The 16,095-nt window shown below is 43.6% G+C and overlaps 1 protein-coding gene across 2 annotated transcripts in view; it reads right to left on the reverse strand.

Moving 5' to 3' along the window:
- Nucleotides 1-16,095, reverse strand: part of STXBP3 (syntaxin binding protein 3) — a 96,802-nt gene that overhangs the window by 60,951 nt on the left and 19,756 nt on the right. For both annotated transcript variants that reach the window (XM_073642911.1, XM_073642912.1), the window contains 6 exons: nt 13,827-13,903; nt 13,099-13,177; nt 10,874-10,974; nt 10,617-10,765; nt 10,423-10,513; nt 9,216-9,340 (listed from right to left, as the gene is read on the reverse strand). In XM_073642911.1, the coding sequence (XP_073499012.1) occupies nt 9,216-9,340; nt 10,423-10,513; nt 10,617-10,765; nt 10,874-10,974; nt 13,099-13,177; nt 13,827-13,903 (622 nt within the window). The remainder of the gene's footprint in view (nt 1-9,215; nt 9,341-10,422; nt 10,514-10,616; nt 10,766-10,873; nt 10,975-13,098; nt 13,178-13,826; nt 13,904-16,095) is intronic.

A 16,095-nucleotide genomic window follows, 5' to 3' on the forward strand; every position in this document is an offset into this window, starting at 1 on the left:
TTTTTAAATATTGGAGGCAACAGTTGGAGGATGTGGAGATTTCCGATAAGATCAGGACAGGTTGGAATTTATTAAGAAAACACATTATAAATGAAGAGTGGAGAGAGACTCAGTATAAAATTATACATGGAGCCATTTATGCCTTTAACATATCTAAAAAAGATCCACTATCAAATAGGCAACGCACATGTCCTAAATACCACCTTCCTTTGGTCATGCCCTGTGTCAGTATCATATTGGGGACAGGTATCAGATATGATTAACACCATTTAAGGTCCAGGATATACTCTCTCTCCATATCTAGCCTTGTTGCACTTCTGGAGTAACACAGAGAACCCTGGTGGGAAGATAGGAGGCCCACCCAACACTCCCCCATTGCAGAATTGACAGCTCAAATGAAACATTTTATGGGAGTGGAGCAACAAGACGCCCTTAGTAATAAGGAAATGCAAGCTGACAAATTTCTTCCAAAATGGAAGCAGTTTATTGAATGGAAGCAGTTTATTGTGAACTCTTGCTCATTAAATGAAAAAAAAGAAAATGGTGGAACCCTTCACTTCTACAGCTTGGTATATATTGGAGGATCTTAAAAATAGCCTCGGACCACTAAGCTTAAATTAAAGAAAGGGGAGAAAGAGCAGGGTAGAGAAATCATTAGGTAAGGGTTTATAGTATGAATATAGAAGGGCTTGATGGTTTTTTGCAACTGCACTTGGGGACACTTTCAAGGTTTTCCCAATTTTTCGCTCTGACTGACCTTCATTCAGTCTATTCAGTAGGACTATCAGCTGTGTATCCACCAGACTTCTGCACAACACAACTGATGGTCCCAACCCCATTTATAAGGCAAGAAATCCCACGTATTAAACCTGATAGGGCACACCTGTGAAGTGAAAACCATTTCTGGTGACTATCTCTTGGAGCTCCTCAAGAGTGTGCAAAGCAGTCATCAAAGCAAAAGGTGGCTACTTTGAAGAACCTAGAATATAAGACATATTTTCAGTTGTTTCACACTTTTTTGTTACGTATATAATTCCACATGTGTTAATTCATAGTTTTGATGCCTTCAGTGTGAATGTACAATTTTCATAGTCATGAAAATACAGAAAAATCTTTAAATGAGAAGGTGTGTCCAAACTTTTGGTCTGTACTGTATGTCAGCTTAGTTGATGTAAGTTATAAAGTTACATGATTCTTAATTCTTGTATTGTTTGTATTACCAGTCAATCCTATGAGCAATGTCATTATATACCCAGTCTGCGTACGGGTATCTTATTATCGTCCTTAATCTCGTTTCTTCTTACGTTTTACGAAAATACCAATAAAAATTATAAAGTACCTGAAGGGTTAATAAACTTCTTGAATGTGGTTTTGAGAATGGTGTCAATTTTGGGTATTTTATGTCATATAGGCCTCACAAAGTCACTTCAAATGTGATCTGGTTTCTAAAAAAATGGATTTGTAAATTTTGTTGGAAAAATTAGAAATAGCTGGTCAACTTTGAACCCTTCTAACTTCCTAACAAATAAAAATTATGTTAGAAAAATTGTGCTGATGTAAAGTAGACATGTGGGAAATGTTACTTATTAACTATTTTGTGTGAAATAACTAACTAGTTTAAGGATATAAAAATGAAAAGTTTGAAAATTGCGAAATTTGTCAAATTTTCATAAATAAACGCAAATCATATCAACCAAATTGTATCACTAACAAAGTACAATATTTCATGAGAAAAAACAAATCTCAATCAGAGAGATCCGTTGAACTATTACAGAGTTATTACAACATAAAGTGACAATGTTCAGATTTAAAAAATTTGGCCTGGTTATTAACCACTTTACGAACTATGTCGCAGCCATACGTCATAGGTTGCGTCCCTGCACTCCATGCGGGCTCCGGCGCTGAGCCCGCATGTTTTCAGGCACATGACAGCTGATTTGATCTGCTGCCATGTGCCCCTAAGAGCTGCGGGTGGAATTGCGATCCACCTGCGGCTGTTAACATGTTAAATGCCACTGTCAAACCCCGACAGCAGCATTTAACATGGCCGCGCCAGAAGACCCACCCATCGGCGCGCCTGTCACATGATCGCGGGTCACCGATGGGTTGGCATTACAATCCGGGGTCTGCAGGAGACCCCTTTGTGGTGGTCATAGCCATCTGCTATGAGCGCCGCCCAGCGGTTTGCGTTCATAGCAGATGAGCATTTTTGTTATATATATATATTCAGAATCGCCAGATTATTATAAAAAAAGGAGATTTTTGTGTACTCACCGTAAAATCTCTTTCTCTTAGCCTATAATTGGGGGACACAGGACCTTGGGTTATGCTGCTGTCCACTAGGAGGCGACACTATGCTTATCTGAAAAAAAGATAAAGCATGGCTCCTCCCCTGCAGTATACACCCCCAGGCGGCATTAGCCTGCTCCAGTTTTGTGCAAAAGCAGTAGGAGAAACGTAACATATATAACATAACCATGCCTACAAAAAAAGGCAACTATGTTGGAACTCAAAGGAAAAGCAATATGAGAACTCAACTTAAACGGCCCTGAAGGGCAACAGGGTGGGTGCAGTGTCCCCCAATTAGAGGCTAAGAGAAAGATTTTACGGTGAGTACACAAAAATCTCCTTTACTCTGTCGCCTCATTGGGGGACACAGGACCTTGGGACGTCCTAAAGCAGTCCCTGGGTGGGAAGCAATGGACGAATATTATGTAGACGGTTCCCTAGGATTGGGATACCGCCGCCTGTAAGACACGTCTGCCCAGGCTCGCATCTGCTGAGGACTGGGTATGAACGCTGTAGTGCTTAGTAAACGTGTGTAGGCTGGTCCAGGTGGCTGCCTTACACACTTGTTGTGCCGAGGCCTGGTGGCAAATGGCCCAGGAGGCCCCTACCTCACATGTAGAAGGTGCCTTAATACCTGCTGGAAGAGGAGAATTTTTGAGGCGGTAAGCCTCTTGTATGGTGGATTTAATCCACCTGGCAAGGGTAGCCTTAGAGGCTGGCAGACCCTTGCGACCACCTTCCAGAAGGAGGAAAAGAGAATCAGATTTTCTGAAGGGCGCAGTCCTAGACACATAGATACGCAATGCCCTAACAAGGTCAAGCGTATGCAAAGCCTTTTCCACTCTATGAACCGGAGTCGGACAGAGGGACGGTAAGGAAATCTCTTAGTTGAGATGGAAGTTTGACACAACCTTCGGGAGAAAGGATGGAACAGTACGGAGAACTACCTTATTCTGGAAAAAATTCAGGAATGGCTGTCTACAGGAGAGTGCCGTGAGTTCAGACACTCTGAGTAGTGAGGTGATTGCCACGAGAAAAACTACCTTCTGGGATAGAAGACGGAGTGGAACCTCCTTAAGGGGTTCAAAGGGTCCTTCCTGTAGTACTGTGAGCACCAGGTTAAGGTCCCACGTTTCTAGTGGTCGTTTGTAGGGGGGAACCAATCGTGAAACCCCCTGGAGAAAAGTTCTGACTTGCGGTCTGTGAGCAATGTTTTTTGAAAAAGTACAGACAGAGCTGATACCTGGCTTTTAAGGGAGGCCAGAGATAGTCTGGCTTCCAGGCCCGATTGAAGAAAACCGAGTACCCTAGGTAAGGAGTAGAGTAGTGGGGCTTGTTTACAAGAATCGCACCAGGTAAAGAAGGCTTTCCAGGTACGGTAGTAGATCTTGGCAGAAGTTGGTTTTCGTGCTCTGATCATGGTTGCAATGACATCTGGCGGAAAACCTGCCTGTGTTAGCACCCAGGTTTCAATGGCCACGCCGTCAAACGGAGGGCCTCTAAGTTCTGGTGGTAGAACGGGCCTTGTGACAGAAGATCCGGGCGGTCGGGAAGACGCCAAGGAAAGTCTGCAATGAGTCGTACGATGTCGGCGTACCATGGACGTCTGGGCCAGTCCGGAGCGACTAGGATGGTTGGAACTCCCTCCTGTTTGATCTTTCTCACCAGTCTGGGAATCAGAGGGAGAGGTGGAAAAATATATAGGAGCTGGAACTGGGTCCAATCCTGAACCAGGGCATTCGCCGCCAGCGCTCGCGGATCGCGTGACCTGGCTATGAAGTTGGAGACTTTGGCATTGAGGTGAGACGCCATTAGGTCCACGTCTGGAGTGCCCCAACGATGGCAGATCTGTTGAAAGACTTCGGGATGGAGAGCCTATTCTCCCGAGTCTATTCCTTGCCGGCTGAGGAAGTCTGCTTCCCAGTTGTCTACACCCGGAATGTGGACTGCGGAGATAATAGAGTCCGCTTTCTCTGCCCAGTGGAGAATGTGTGTTACTTCTCGCATCGCTCGGGCACTGCGGGTCCCCCCCTTGGTGATTGACATATGCTACGGCCGTGGCATTGTCCGACTGGACTCTGATGTGGGAGGCTGCCAGTAAGTGCTGGAATGCTCTCAACGCCAGGAGAATGGCACGAATTTCCAGGATGCCAGGATGTTGATGGGCAAGGTTGCTTCCGCTGGAGACCACTTGCCTTGTGCCCTATGGTGTAGATGTACCGCACCCCAACCCGTCAAGCTTGCGTCTGTGGTCAGGATCTTCCATTGACCTGGGAGAAAGGATTTTCCTTTTGTCAGAGAGGACCGGTTGAGCCACCAGTGAAGGGACTTCCTGGCTGACAACTTCAGTTGGAATTTTCTGTCGAGGGAAGAAGGGTTCCTGTCCCATGACCTGAGAATGTCTAGTTGGAGAGGTATGAGGTGAAGCTGAGCAAATGAAACCGCTTCTATTGCCGCCACCATCCTGCCAAGGACTCTCATTGCAAATCGGAGAGATCGGGAGGATCTGTTGAGAAGGCAGCGGACTCCTGAGCGCAGAGGTCGTGCCTTGTCTCTGGGAAGAAGTATCAGACCGTTGGAGGTATTGAATAGCATTCCCAGAAATGTCAAGGCCTGGGTTGGGCTTGGTGACGACTTTTGTAAGTTGACTAACCAGCCTAGGCGACTCAGGGTGTCGATCGTGATTGAGACACTGATCTCGCAGTCCTTGAAGGTGGGAGCCTTGACAAGGAGATTGTGTGGGTATGGAAGGACCACTATGCCTCTGGAGTGTAGGACGTGCATGGTGGTTGCCATGACTTTGGTAAACACTCTGGGAGCTGTGGCGAGTCCGAATGGGAGAGCCACGAACTGGTAGTGGTCCTGATTGATTGTGAACCTGAGAAATCTCTGATGAGCAGGCGCAATCGGTATGTGCAAGTATGCATCTTGTATATCTATGGAGGCGAGGAATTCTCCTTTTTCCATGGATGCTATGATGGAACAAAGAGATTCCATTCGAAAGTGACGTACTCTTACATACTTGTTGAGATGTTTGAGATCTAGTATGGGCCTTGCTCCGCCTCCTTTCTTGGGGACTATAAATAGATTGGAGTAGAAACCCTGAAAGCGCTCGGCTGTTGGGACAGGTATTATGACTCGTGCTTGAAGGAGCGAGGAGACCGCCAGGTGAAAAGCCCGCGCCTTTTCTGGCGGCTTTGGGGGAACAGATATAAGGAATCTGTTTGGTGGGATGGAGGTGAACTCTATTTTGTATCCTGAAGATACTAGCTCCCTGACCCACCTGTCTTTTGTAATAGGTAGCCAGACTTGGTGAAAGAGTGAAAGTCGGCCGCCTACGGGTGGAGTCGGTGAGTCAAGATGAGGAGAAATTCTTTGATTTTCCTCTGTGAGACTTTGATTGGCCTGACTTTGACTGCCAGGGCTTGTCCGACTTTTGGGTCGATCTGGAGTCTTCCTTGCGTGAGAAGCGGCTGTTAGTTTGTGCTGGCCGAGAGACGGACCAGCCGGAAGAGTTCCGAAAGGACCGGAATCTCGTTTGGTTACGTTTATTAAAGTTGCGTTTGGGCTTCAGTTGGGGGAGAGAGGTACTCTTACCCCCGGTGGCGTTGGATATCATTGTGTCCAACTTTTCGCCAAACAGTCGACCTCTGAAATATGGAAGCTGTGTGAGAGACTTCTTTGAGGTTGCATCTGCTTTCCATTCACGTAACCAGAGAATACGTCGAATAGTGACGTCATGTGATAATGCTACCGCTGCGCATCTTGCGGAATCAAGAGCTGCATGAATTAAGTAATCCGCCACAACTGCTATTTGAACTGCTTGTTGAGACAGTTCAGGGGCAGAGGCTTGAAGACTAGTTTGTAAATTTCTAGCCCAAGCTATTAGGGCTTTAAATGCCCAAACCGAAGCGAACTCGGGAGCTAGGGAGGCTCCTATGATTTCGTAAGCTGAATGTGCCAAACTTTCTACCTGCCGGTCTGCTGCATCTCTGAGGGTTGAGCTATCTGGCAGTGAAAGAAGTGTCTGTGCTGCCAGCCTGGATACTGGTGGGTCCACTGCTGGAGGATCTGTCCACTCTTTGAAGGTTTCCTGAGAAAAAGGGTATCTGGTTTCCACAAGCTTGCGAGTGGCAAGTTTTTTGTTAGGCTGTAAAAATTGATTTGCAAGAATAGATTTGAATTCTGAGTGATCTAAGAAAAACTTAGCCGGTTTTGGTGGTCCTTCAAATGAAATTTTATCTTGAGGTACATCAGGGGTCGGATCAGAAATGTTCAGTACCCGATGTATGGACGAGATTATGTCCTCAACTAGTGCTGCATTGCTAGTTGGTGATGGGGTTAGAGATTCGTCAGTCTCCTTGTCTGAGTCGGAGTCACAAATGGCTTCTGAAATAATAAACTAAAACCCATAATTTTCATTTGTCTCGCTTTTCCCTATTAATAAATAAAGAAATTAAAAAAAAAATAAAAAGAAAAATTGGTAAATCGAATCCGTAAAACTCCATTCTATGAAAATATAAAGAACCCAAATTGTAAACCGTTTAAAAAAATTAAAATCAAAATAATTGAATTTTCGATCGCTGCACTTCTCAAAAATGGAATAAAAAGCAATCGATCAAATGGTATGAATAAAAAAACAAAAAGACCTGTTGTGTCTGCTAGGCGAATCAGGATGGGGTATTTCTCTGGCTGGTGAATGGTTAGGAGAAATATAGTTCCTGTTCCTGTTAGGGGACTGTCTAGATGATTTGGGACTACGGTCTCTGTCTCTGGACAGGGATGACCGTGTGCTGTGTGAAGACGCAGATGAGCATGACCTGTGGGTACTCTTGCGTCCTGACCCTGACCTGGAAGTGCCTGGGTCAGAGTATGGATGGGAGAGACTTTTCCTTTGTTGTGTAGGATTCATAGAAGAAATATGACTTTGCATAGCCTGAAGCAGTTTGTCAGTCATGTTATCCATGGACTTCATAGACTGTAACATAGATTGTGACATTTGAGTGACCCATTCCGGCATGGCAAAAGACTCTGATATGGTAGGGGCTGCTTGGGACTCTGGCACAGTAGTCTGCGTACAACCCCTGCAATGCGGATACGTGCTGCCGTTGGGAAGAGCAATGCCACAGGCTGTACAGAAAGCGGAGAAGCTGTCCTGCCTGGTTTTCTTAGACTTTGAGCCCGGCATAGTGCACCTGGAGTGGCTATGCAGTGGGGCTATCTGTGCAGAGGAGGATATAGAGTATATAGAGCTTCACAGCTGAGGGTTAACTCAGGCTGTGAACTTACCCCACCTTTAATGTGCCCCTGTGATAGCGCCGATATAAACCTGGTCCTGTGCCTCCCCGGAGACCTGGCTGGCCTGTGTCCTGTTTGCAGCGATAATGGCCGCCGTCAGAGTGAAGAAGGGGGGCGTAGCGTTGCGAGGGCGCCAGTTTCCATGGGGATGCGTGCCCTGCAGCACAGCTCCGCCCTTTTTTATGACATCGGGTAGCGTCAGAAGTGTCTCCGGGGGGCGGTGAGTGGGCGGCGGCTTCGGCTAGGCCGGAGCCGCGGCCTAAATTTAAAATAGTGCCCGAAAAGGGCTCCAGGACGGCGCGGTGGACCGGGAGGGGGGGGGGGGGTGTCGGATGAGCACCGGACCCCCCCCAGTTCTGAAGCCAGGATGGCGGTGGGGAACTGATGAAAAGGGGGGCTCTGAAGAGGGTCCCCTTTGGGATCTGTGGAATGAAGCTGCCGCAGGTGCAGAGCTTGTACAGAAGCCCTCAGTGGAAACTGTGGCTCCTGTATGTGCTGCTGGAAGAGGTTGCAGCTGCTGCCATCCGATCCCTACCTGACTGTGTCTCAACCTAATACCCCCCAGGGGGGGATTAGGGAGGGTGCCGCTGTCACCTTCAGGGGGCTTTATCCTCTCCTCAACTTCGGACCAAGACGTAAAGAATTGGGGAAGGAGGGGGGTTCTCAACTTCGGACCTGACCCAAGGGCCGGCGAAGGAGCAGCATGGTGGCAGCGCAATCTCGACTTCAACCGTGCACCGCAGACGGGGGCAAAGGAAGGAGCCATGTCGGGGGTCTCTTAAGAGAGGCCCTCTTTTCTTCATCTGTAATCCCGTGCTGGAGCGAGGGACGAGTGAAGGTCTAAAGGTGTGCCTCCTGCTGACACTAAGCAAAAACTGGAGCAGGCTAATGCCGCCCAGGGGTGTATACTGCAGGGGAGGAGCCATGCTTTATCTTTTTTTCAGATAAGCATAGTGTCGCCTCCTAGTGGACAGCAGCATAACCCAAGGTCCTGTGTCCCCCAATGAGGCGACAGAGTAAAAAGAATTAATCTGATCAGTAAACGGCGTAATGAGACAAAAAATAAAAAACGCCAGAATAACCTTTTTTCGGTCGCTGCAACATTGCAATAAAATGCAATAACGGACGATCAAAACATTGTATCTATCCCAAAATGGTATCAAAAAACGTCAGCATGGCGTGCAAAAATAAGCCCTCACCCAGTCCCAGATCACGAAAAGTGGAGATGCTACGGGTCTCGGAAAATGGCGATTTTTTTTTTTTAAAACAAACTTTGAATTTTTTTTCACCACTTAAATAGAAAAGAACCTATATATGTTTGGTATCTGCGAACTCTTAATGACCTGGGAAATCATATTGGCAGGTCAGTATATAAAAAAGGTTGTTTGAGGTGTTGCAGGAGAATTGCCGCTGTGTGTCCGGCTGCAAGAACAAGGGCTGCAGGAGGAGTCTCCCTCGCTCTGCTCTTCTTTCAGTAGAAGGTAAAGAATACAAAGCACTGTGCCCTTAGCTAAAGGTGGAAGGTATCAGGAATTTCTAATATGCTGTGGACAAGATCCTCTACAGTTTACTTAGATCTTTCTAGGTTTAGCGATCCTCTACTGGGTGAATGGTAGTGAAGCACTTACTTGTAAACATCATCCTCAATAGGCAAAACATCATAAATCATGGCTTGGAAAGTCAGCTCATGCAGCACTGTAGACATCGGATCAAATCCTCGGTCTATTATAAGTAATTGAGACTGAGACTTCTCCTGCATGAGGGGAAAAGAAAAAAAGAAGCCAATTTTCCAACAAGCATTTTTAGTGTGAAATATCACCATATACTATATGTTTGTCAACATGAAGGGCTTAACTCAATGGTGACATCATGAAGACAACTATGGTTTAAGTGAAGTTTCCTCATAATATCATACTGGATTTGAGTTTACTGCCCAAGTCAATGTGGGGCCAGCTAATCTTCTATGTAGGCCCTGCTAGCCGCTATCTGTATAGCCTCTGTGTACCTACATACTGCACAAGCCTCTTGCTAAAATCGTGGGCATGGCAATAGGCAGAGCTAATATTACCCAGTTCATTAAAGCCTTAACTGGGCCGGAAGGAGCAATGAATGACAAAAGGATCCTGAAGATCCACCTCTTCCGACAAGCCTACAACCTGCAGTAACCCTCGCTCCACCATACCGCTGCATGACCAGCCCTACCCTCACCTACTGTATCCTCACCCATCTCTTGTAGACTGTGAGCCCTCGTGGGCAGGGTCCTCGCTCCTCCTGTACCAGTCGCCGTCACGTTTTGTTCAAGATTATTGTAATTGTTATTGCTATGTATACCCCTTTTCACATGTAAGGCGCCATGGAATAAATGGCGCTATAATAATAATAATAATAAAGGGTAGACTCGGTGGTGTTTGGCTACTGCATATCTGAGACATACATGTTTTTTACATTCTGCAGTATCCATAAAGGCTCATTCAGCTGTCAGTTTTTTTCCTACGAGTGCCATCTGTGGTTTTCATGGATAGCACTCGTACCTATGATAGTCTATGGGGTAGTTCACATGTCCTACTTTTCCCATAGGACTGAGTGGTCGGCACAAAAGTGCAGAAACTTGTCCAATACTAACCCAAGAGTCAGCTCAAACTCACCAAAGCAAGTTTATGGATTTGTCAAAAAAATCTGACAGCACTTAGACCTTGAGAAAAAACTAATGAAACTCTGACCAAACTGATAGTAAAAACTGACAAGGACCAAACTCTACTTTCTCTGTAGATTACATGGACAAGCTGAATTATGAATTGCTAATAGTTCCACTTATCTGACTTAGATTCACATTACCTTACACTGATTTCTTTCATCCGTCTTGTAAAACTCCACAAGCTTTTCTTCCACCAAGTTGGCTAAATCTTCAGCATTATCTAGGGGATCCCTATACAGATGCATCATAGTGATGAATAAAATGTAATTTGTATTACCATACAAGAAAGTGCTCATACAAAGTTATCAGACAGGAAAGGCTTTCTGGAAGTCACCTCTTAAAGCGCACGCCAGGGTTCTCGTCCAAGGTTGCACAGAGCGTTACTATCTGCTGAGCAATGGCTTCCACCGCAGACTCTCTATCCACCGACTTATCTGGACTATACAGCAGGTGAAAAGCATCAGGGACATTCAACAGAAACACCTGCAGAGACCAAGAACTCAGAGAAATGGACAACATACAATACATTTATTAAAAAAAATAATAATCAGGACGGTTAAAATGAGAATTGGACATATTTGTGTTTATTACCTGAGACTCTTTAGGGAAAAACGAAATATTGATCTCCTTGCATTTTTTTATCGTTTTAGGCTGGCATGATTTTAGCTTTTTAAAAAGGTCATTCGGACAAGCTGAAAGCCAAACAAATTGTATATATTACATATAATATTGTAACGCCTTCCAAGTGTGACAAGACATTTCTACAAGAAAATACAAACATTCTGTGTAGAAATCAGATTCACCTTTTAAATGCTTCCCCAAAATACTACAAATTGATCTGGAGATAGTTTTTCCATAATGCCCTACATGTGCCGGCGCCCGTGCGATCACAGCTCAGAAAGTTTTTGAGAGAAAGATCCAAAACAAACAAGTCAAAAACATTGTAAAGACGAAACTTAATAAAATAAAAATATATAGTGTTGACTGTGTAGTAATTTGTAATATAATATGGTTGGCACTTGCAGGTTTTGAGAATTGCGTTCTCTATGGTAGAAAGAATCCCATCTAGTATAAGAGAAACCAAGACACTCCAAATAAGAATAAATGTTTAGCCTTTATTTTATGAGAATCAGCATAAGTATTTTCACAGAAATAAATAGGACAACATTTTGGTCCACTTCGGACCTTGTATACAGCACATAAAATCTACAGAAACCTAAAATAATTACTAAACTAACAAAGGAAAATGACATCTACATGAATGTTGTATAATAAAATGATATATCATGAATATAAATGTAATTTTCTTTTGTTAGTTCGGTCATTATTTTACATTTATGTATATTTTATAGGTTGTAAACAAGGTCTGATGTGCACTGAAATGTTGGCCCGGTTATTTCTGTGAAACTACAAGTGGCAACTATGAAAATAGTAAAACATATCAATTTGGAATTGCCATGGTCATAGTGAGATCAATAACTTTTTATTTGTCCGCATTGAATTTTTTTTCAATTTTTGTGGATCGGATAAACAAAAAACAGCAATTCTGGTGTATTTGTTTTACCACTTCCATAAATGACATGGTATCTTTATTCTGTGAGTCAGTGCGGTGATATCAATGTTAATATCATCTTTTACGTTTCACTACTTTCAGACTGCAAAAACACTTTTTAAACAATGTTTATTGTAACGCCATATTCTGACAGCAACAACTTTATCTTTGCACGATGAACAGAATATTTGCTGGGTACCATTTTGGGGTACATAATGTTCTTTGATTGCTTTTGATTCTAATTATTTACGAGGCAAAATGGTGATACCGATTACTATTATATAAAAATAGCAGTTTTAAAAAGATAACACTTTTTTGTGACTTTTTTTGCTTCTCCCGCTATGGAACTTGAATATTCAACAGGCAGATTGCTGGTACAATAACGATAGTCTTATTTCTATAGCGCCAACATATTCTGCAGCAAGTCAATTAGAACACCAGCACCAGTGCATACTATACTATATATATTCTCCGTTAAACAGGACTAAGCACCTATCGCCTAAGATCGGGTGCTAAACTTCTATGTTTCATGAATAAAAACACAAGCTAGAGGTATATGTGTTACACCTGTATTGACCACGGCCGTTTAGCGCAAATGCGCTTTGACGGGTCAGACAAGCATATTTGCGCAAAACGGCCGTTGTCAATACAGGTGTAACACGTATACCTCTCAGCTTGTGTTTTCATTCATGAAACAATATTCTACAGCACTTTACAATTAAGCGGGGACATGTACAGACAAAATAATCACAAAGTAACACACAGTTCTCCACTTACAGGAGGGCTAGTATAATACACCCACTACCTGTGCACTGCAGTGAATTACACCCTTCAGCTTTACACTAGTAACATCCCCATCGCTGGCTGATCTGGAGGCCATTGTTTGGACTCTAGTTGCCATAGCCACCATAAGCACCTTACAGTCAAACGAAAGAGCAAAAAGGGTTAAAAAGCCTGTATCTGTGATGGCCCAAATACTGGCTTATGCTGTGAAAATTTGACTGTCCATTAAGCCCTGCTCCTATGGTTATCATGCTGGGTACAGGTCTGTGCCCGCAGAATCACCACGCCGACCATGTATGTCATGTTGGGAAAATGTTAATCCATGAGGGTTCCTACTGAATGACTACAAGCAGAGAACATGTAAAACCGGGTGCAGAATGACACAGAACATATATCAGAAAACTGCATAACTTGTGAAATATGCAACATACAGGTAGAAATCCATATAACCCACTAATAAAACGTTGCCTTCTATACTCACCATCACTGAAGTAGATGTAGGCAGATTTATACTTGCAAGAAGATTTGTCCTTTAAGTCCATCACGATGCAGTCTACAGACTGAAATAAGCAGTGTATTAACAAGAAAGTTTCATCTGCACCAATTAGATTGAGAAATTACTATTAGTTTAAAATAGAAATCTGTCATTTAGTCTGGAATTAACAACGATATCATTAATGAACATTGGTGAGGGTCCGACACAGATCAGTTGAAAGCGATGTAGGGGGCAAAGCACCGCCGCTCCTTACAGGGGTTAGTGGCCACTATCTAAAACTGCACCTCATCTCCTATTCTACTCTGAACATATGGCTTAGGTGTACTTTGCACAAGCTGCTCCTACGGGAAGGCCCACAGAATAAATTAAACATATCCATAGGGCTCCATTTACCAGACAGATCCAAAATATGAAATCATTCAGCCTCCATCGGGATGGCCATGCTAGGTCATGGCTAAAACATATACCATGTGGTATACAAAACGTTTTGTTTTCGTTTAATGAAACCCTACGACTGACATATGTCACTATAACAATCAATAAAAAGGTATCTGTTGAGATCATTATACTGCCTATGGTAAGCTCAAATGCTGAGTGCTTCAAAAAAGCAGGTACAAGGGGAGAACCCCTCTAAGCTATGTAAATTACGTGATATACGTTCACATGAAGGCAAACAATGAGAGACAACATTTTTAAGATGAGCGACTACAAACCTTTTCACTTGGTGATATGAAGTATATAGCCTTTAAATCCTCCACTGGTTGCCTTGCCTTATAGAGGTCTTCTACAACTAGAGAAAAGGAAAACATTGGAAGAGCTTGGCTGTAATTCATGTAGTTTAACAGAAAGCCTTAATCAACTGTGACGATATAACATTCATTTACTCACCACCATCCAGAGACAGTTTTTCTATGTATCATGAACACACTTATTTTTATCAAGACAATGGCTCATCAATTATTATGGATGGGAGATAACTGTGGAAGGTATTTCCATGCTCAGGAAAACACTTTAAAGAAATTTGGACTGTTTTTCATGGATACCAAAAGGCAACCTGGATATCTGGGTCAAGGGCTACCGAATTTTTAGCTCTAGTTTACTTTATTAAATGGAATTTGTCAGCAGGTTTTTGCTATGTAATCTGAGAACAGAATGAGGTAGGGGCTGAGACACTGATTTCAGTGATTTGACACTTATTAGCCAGTGTGCTGTTATTTCCATACAATGAGTGTTTTATCACCAAAACATTATCACTGCTGGACTAAAGTGCACTCAAGCTGTGGTCCAACCATGCCCCTTCTGTGATAAGCAGCTCACTGTCAATAGGCAATATACACAGAAAGCTAAGGTGTGGGCAGCATTCTGAGCTCTGCTACAGCTAAAAACTCTAATTGTGTCACAACTGTTGCCCCCAATAAACTAAGTGACACATCCTTGGAATCAGGGTCTCTTTTTCTACATTCTGCTGATCTCAATTGAGTACTGGGGACTCAATACAGAACAAAGGGACTCAATAGTGAGGACAATAATACAATGTAGCTTTAAAAACATCAGAAACAGCAGCGGGGTACAGAATATTTATGAAAGAAAAAAGGAGTTTGTTTTTTTTTAATATCCTTATTCTACATATTCTTACTGTAAATATAAAACACTCCCATATACAGTACAGACCAAGAGTTTGGACACACCTTCTCATTTAAAGATTTTTCTGTATTTTCATGACTTTGAAAATTGTACATTCACACTGAAGGCATCAAAACTATGAATTAACACATGTGGAATTATATACTTAACAAAAAAGTGTGAAACAACTGAAAATATGTCTTATATTCTAGGTTCTTCAAAGTAGCCACCTTTTGCTTTGATGACTGCTTTGCACACTCTTGGCATTCTCTTGATGAGCTTCAAGAGGTAGTCATGGAAATGGTCTTCCAACAATCTTGAAGGAGTTCCCAGAGATGTTTAGCACTTGTTGGCCCTTTTGCCTTCACTCTGCGGTCCAGCTCACCCCAAACCATCTCGATTGGGTTCAGGTCTGGTGACTGTGGAGGCCAGGTCATCTGGTGTAGCACCCCATCACTCTCCCTCTTCATCAAATAGCCCTTACACAGCCTGGAGGTGTGTTTGGGGTCATTGTCCTGTTGAAAAATAAATGATGGTCCAACTAAACGCAAACCGGATGGAATAGCATGCCGCTGCAAGATGCTGTGGTAGCCATGCTGGGTCAGTATGCCTTCAATTTTGAATAAATCCCCAACAGTGTCACCAGCAAAGCACCCCCACACCATCACACCTCCTCCTCCATGCTTCACGGTGGGAACCAGGCATGTAGAGTCCATCCGTTCACCTTTTCTGCGTCGCACAAAGACATGGTGGTTGGAACCAAAGATCTCAAATTTGGACTCATCAGACCAAAGCACAGATTTCCACTGGTCTAATGTCCATTCCTTGTGTTCTTTAGCCCAAACAAGTCTCTTCTGCTTGTTGCCTGTCCTTAGCAGTGGTTTCCTAGCAGCTATTTTACCATGAAGGCCTGCTGCACAAAGTCTCCTCTTAACAGTTGTTGAAGAGATGTGTCTGCTGCTAGAACTCTGTGTGGCATTGACCTGGTCTCTAATCTGAGCTGCTGTTAACCTGTGATTTCTGAGGCTGGTGACTCGGATAAACTTATCCTCAGAAGCAGAGGTGACTCTTGGTCTTCCTTTCCTGGGGCGGTCCTCATGTGAGCCAGTTTCTTTGTAGCGCTTGATTGTTTTTGCAACTGCACTTGGGGACACTTTCAAAGTTTTCCCAATTTTTCAGACTGACTGACCTTCATTTCTTAAAGTAATGATGGCCACTCGTTTTTCTTTACTTAGAATTTGTATTAGGGCAAGAAAAAAGCAGCTAACAGTCTATTCAGTAGGACTACCAGCTGTGTATCCACCAGACTTCTGCACAACACAACTGATGGTCCCAACCCCATTTATCAGGCAAGAAATC

Source organism: Phyllobates terribilis, unplaced genomic scaffold (assembly GCF_046119375.1).
Source record: "Phyllobates terribilis strain yellow unplaced genomic scaffold, ASM4611937v1 Scaffold_8__6_contigs__length_399053987, whole genome shotgun sequence".
In the NCBI taxonomy this organism is placed as follows: domain Eukaryota; kingdom Metazoa; phylum Chordata; class Amphibia; order Anura; family Dendrobatidae; genus Phyllobates; species Phyllobates terribilis.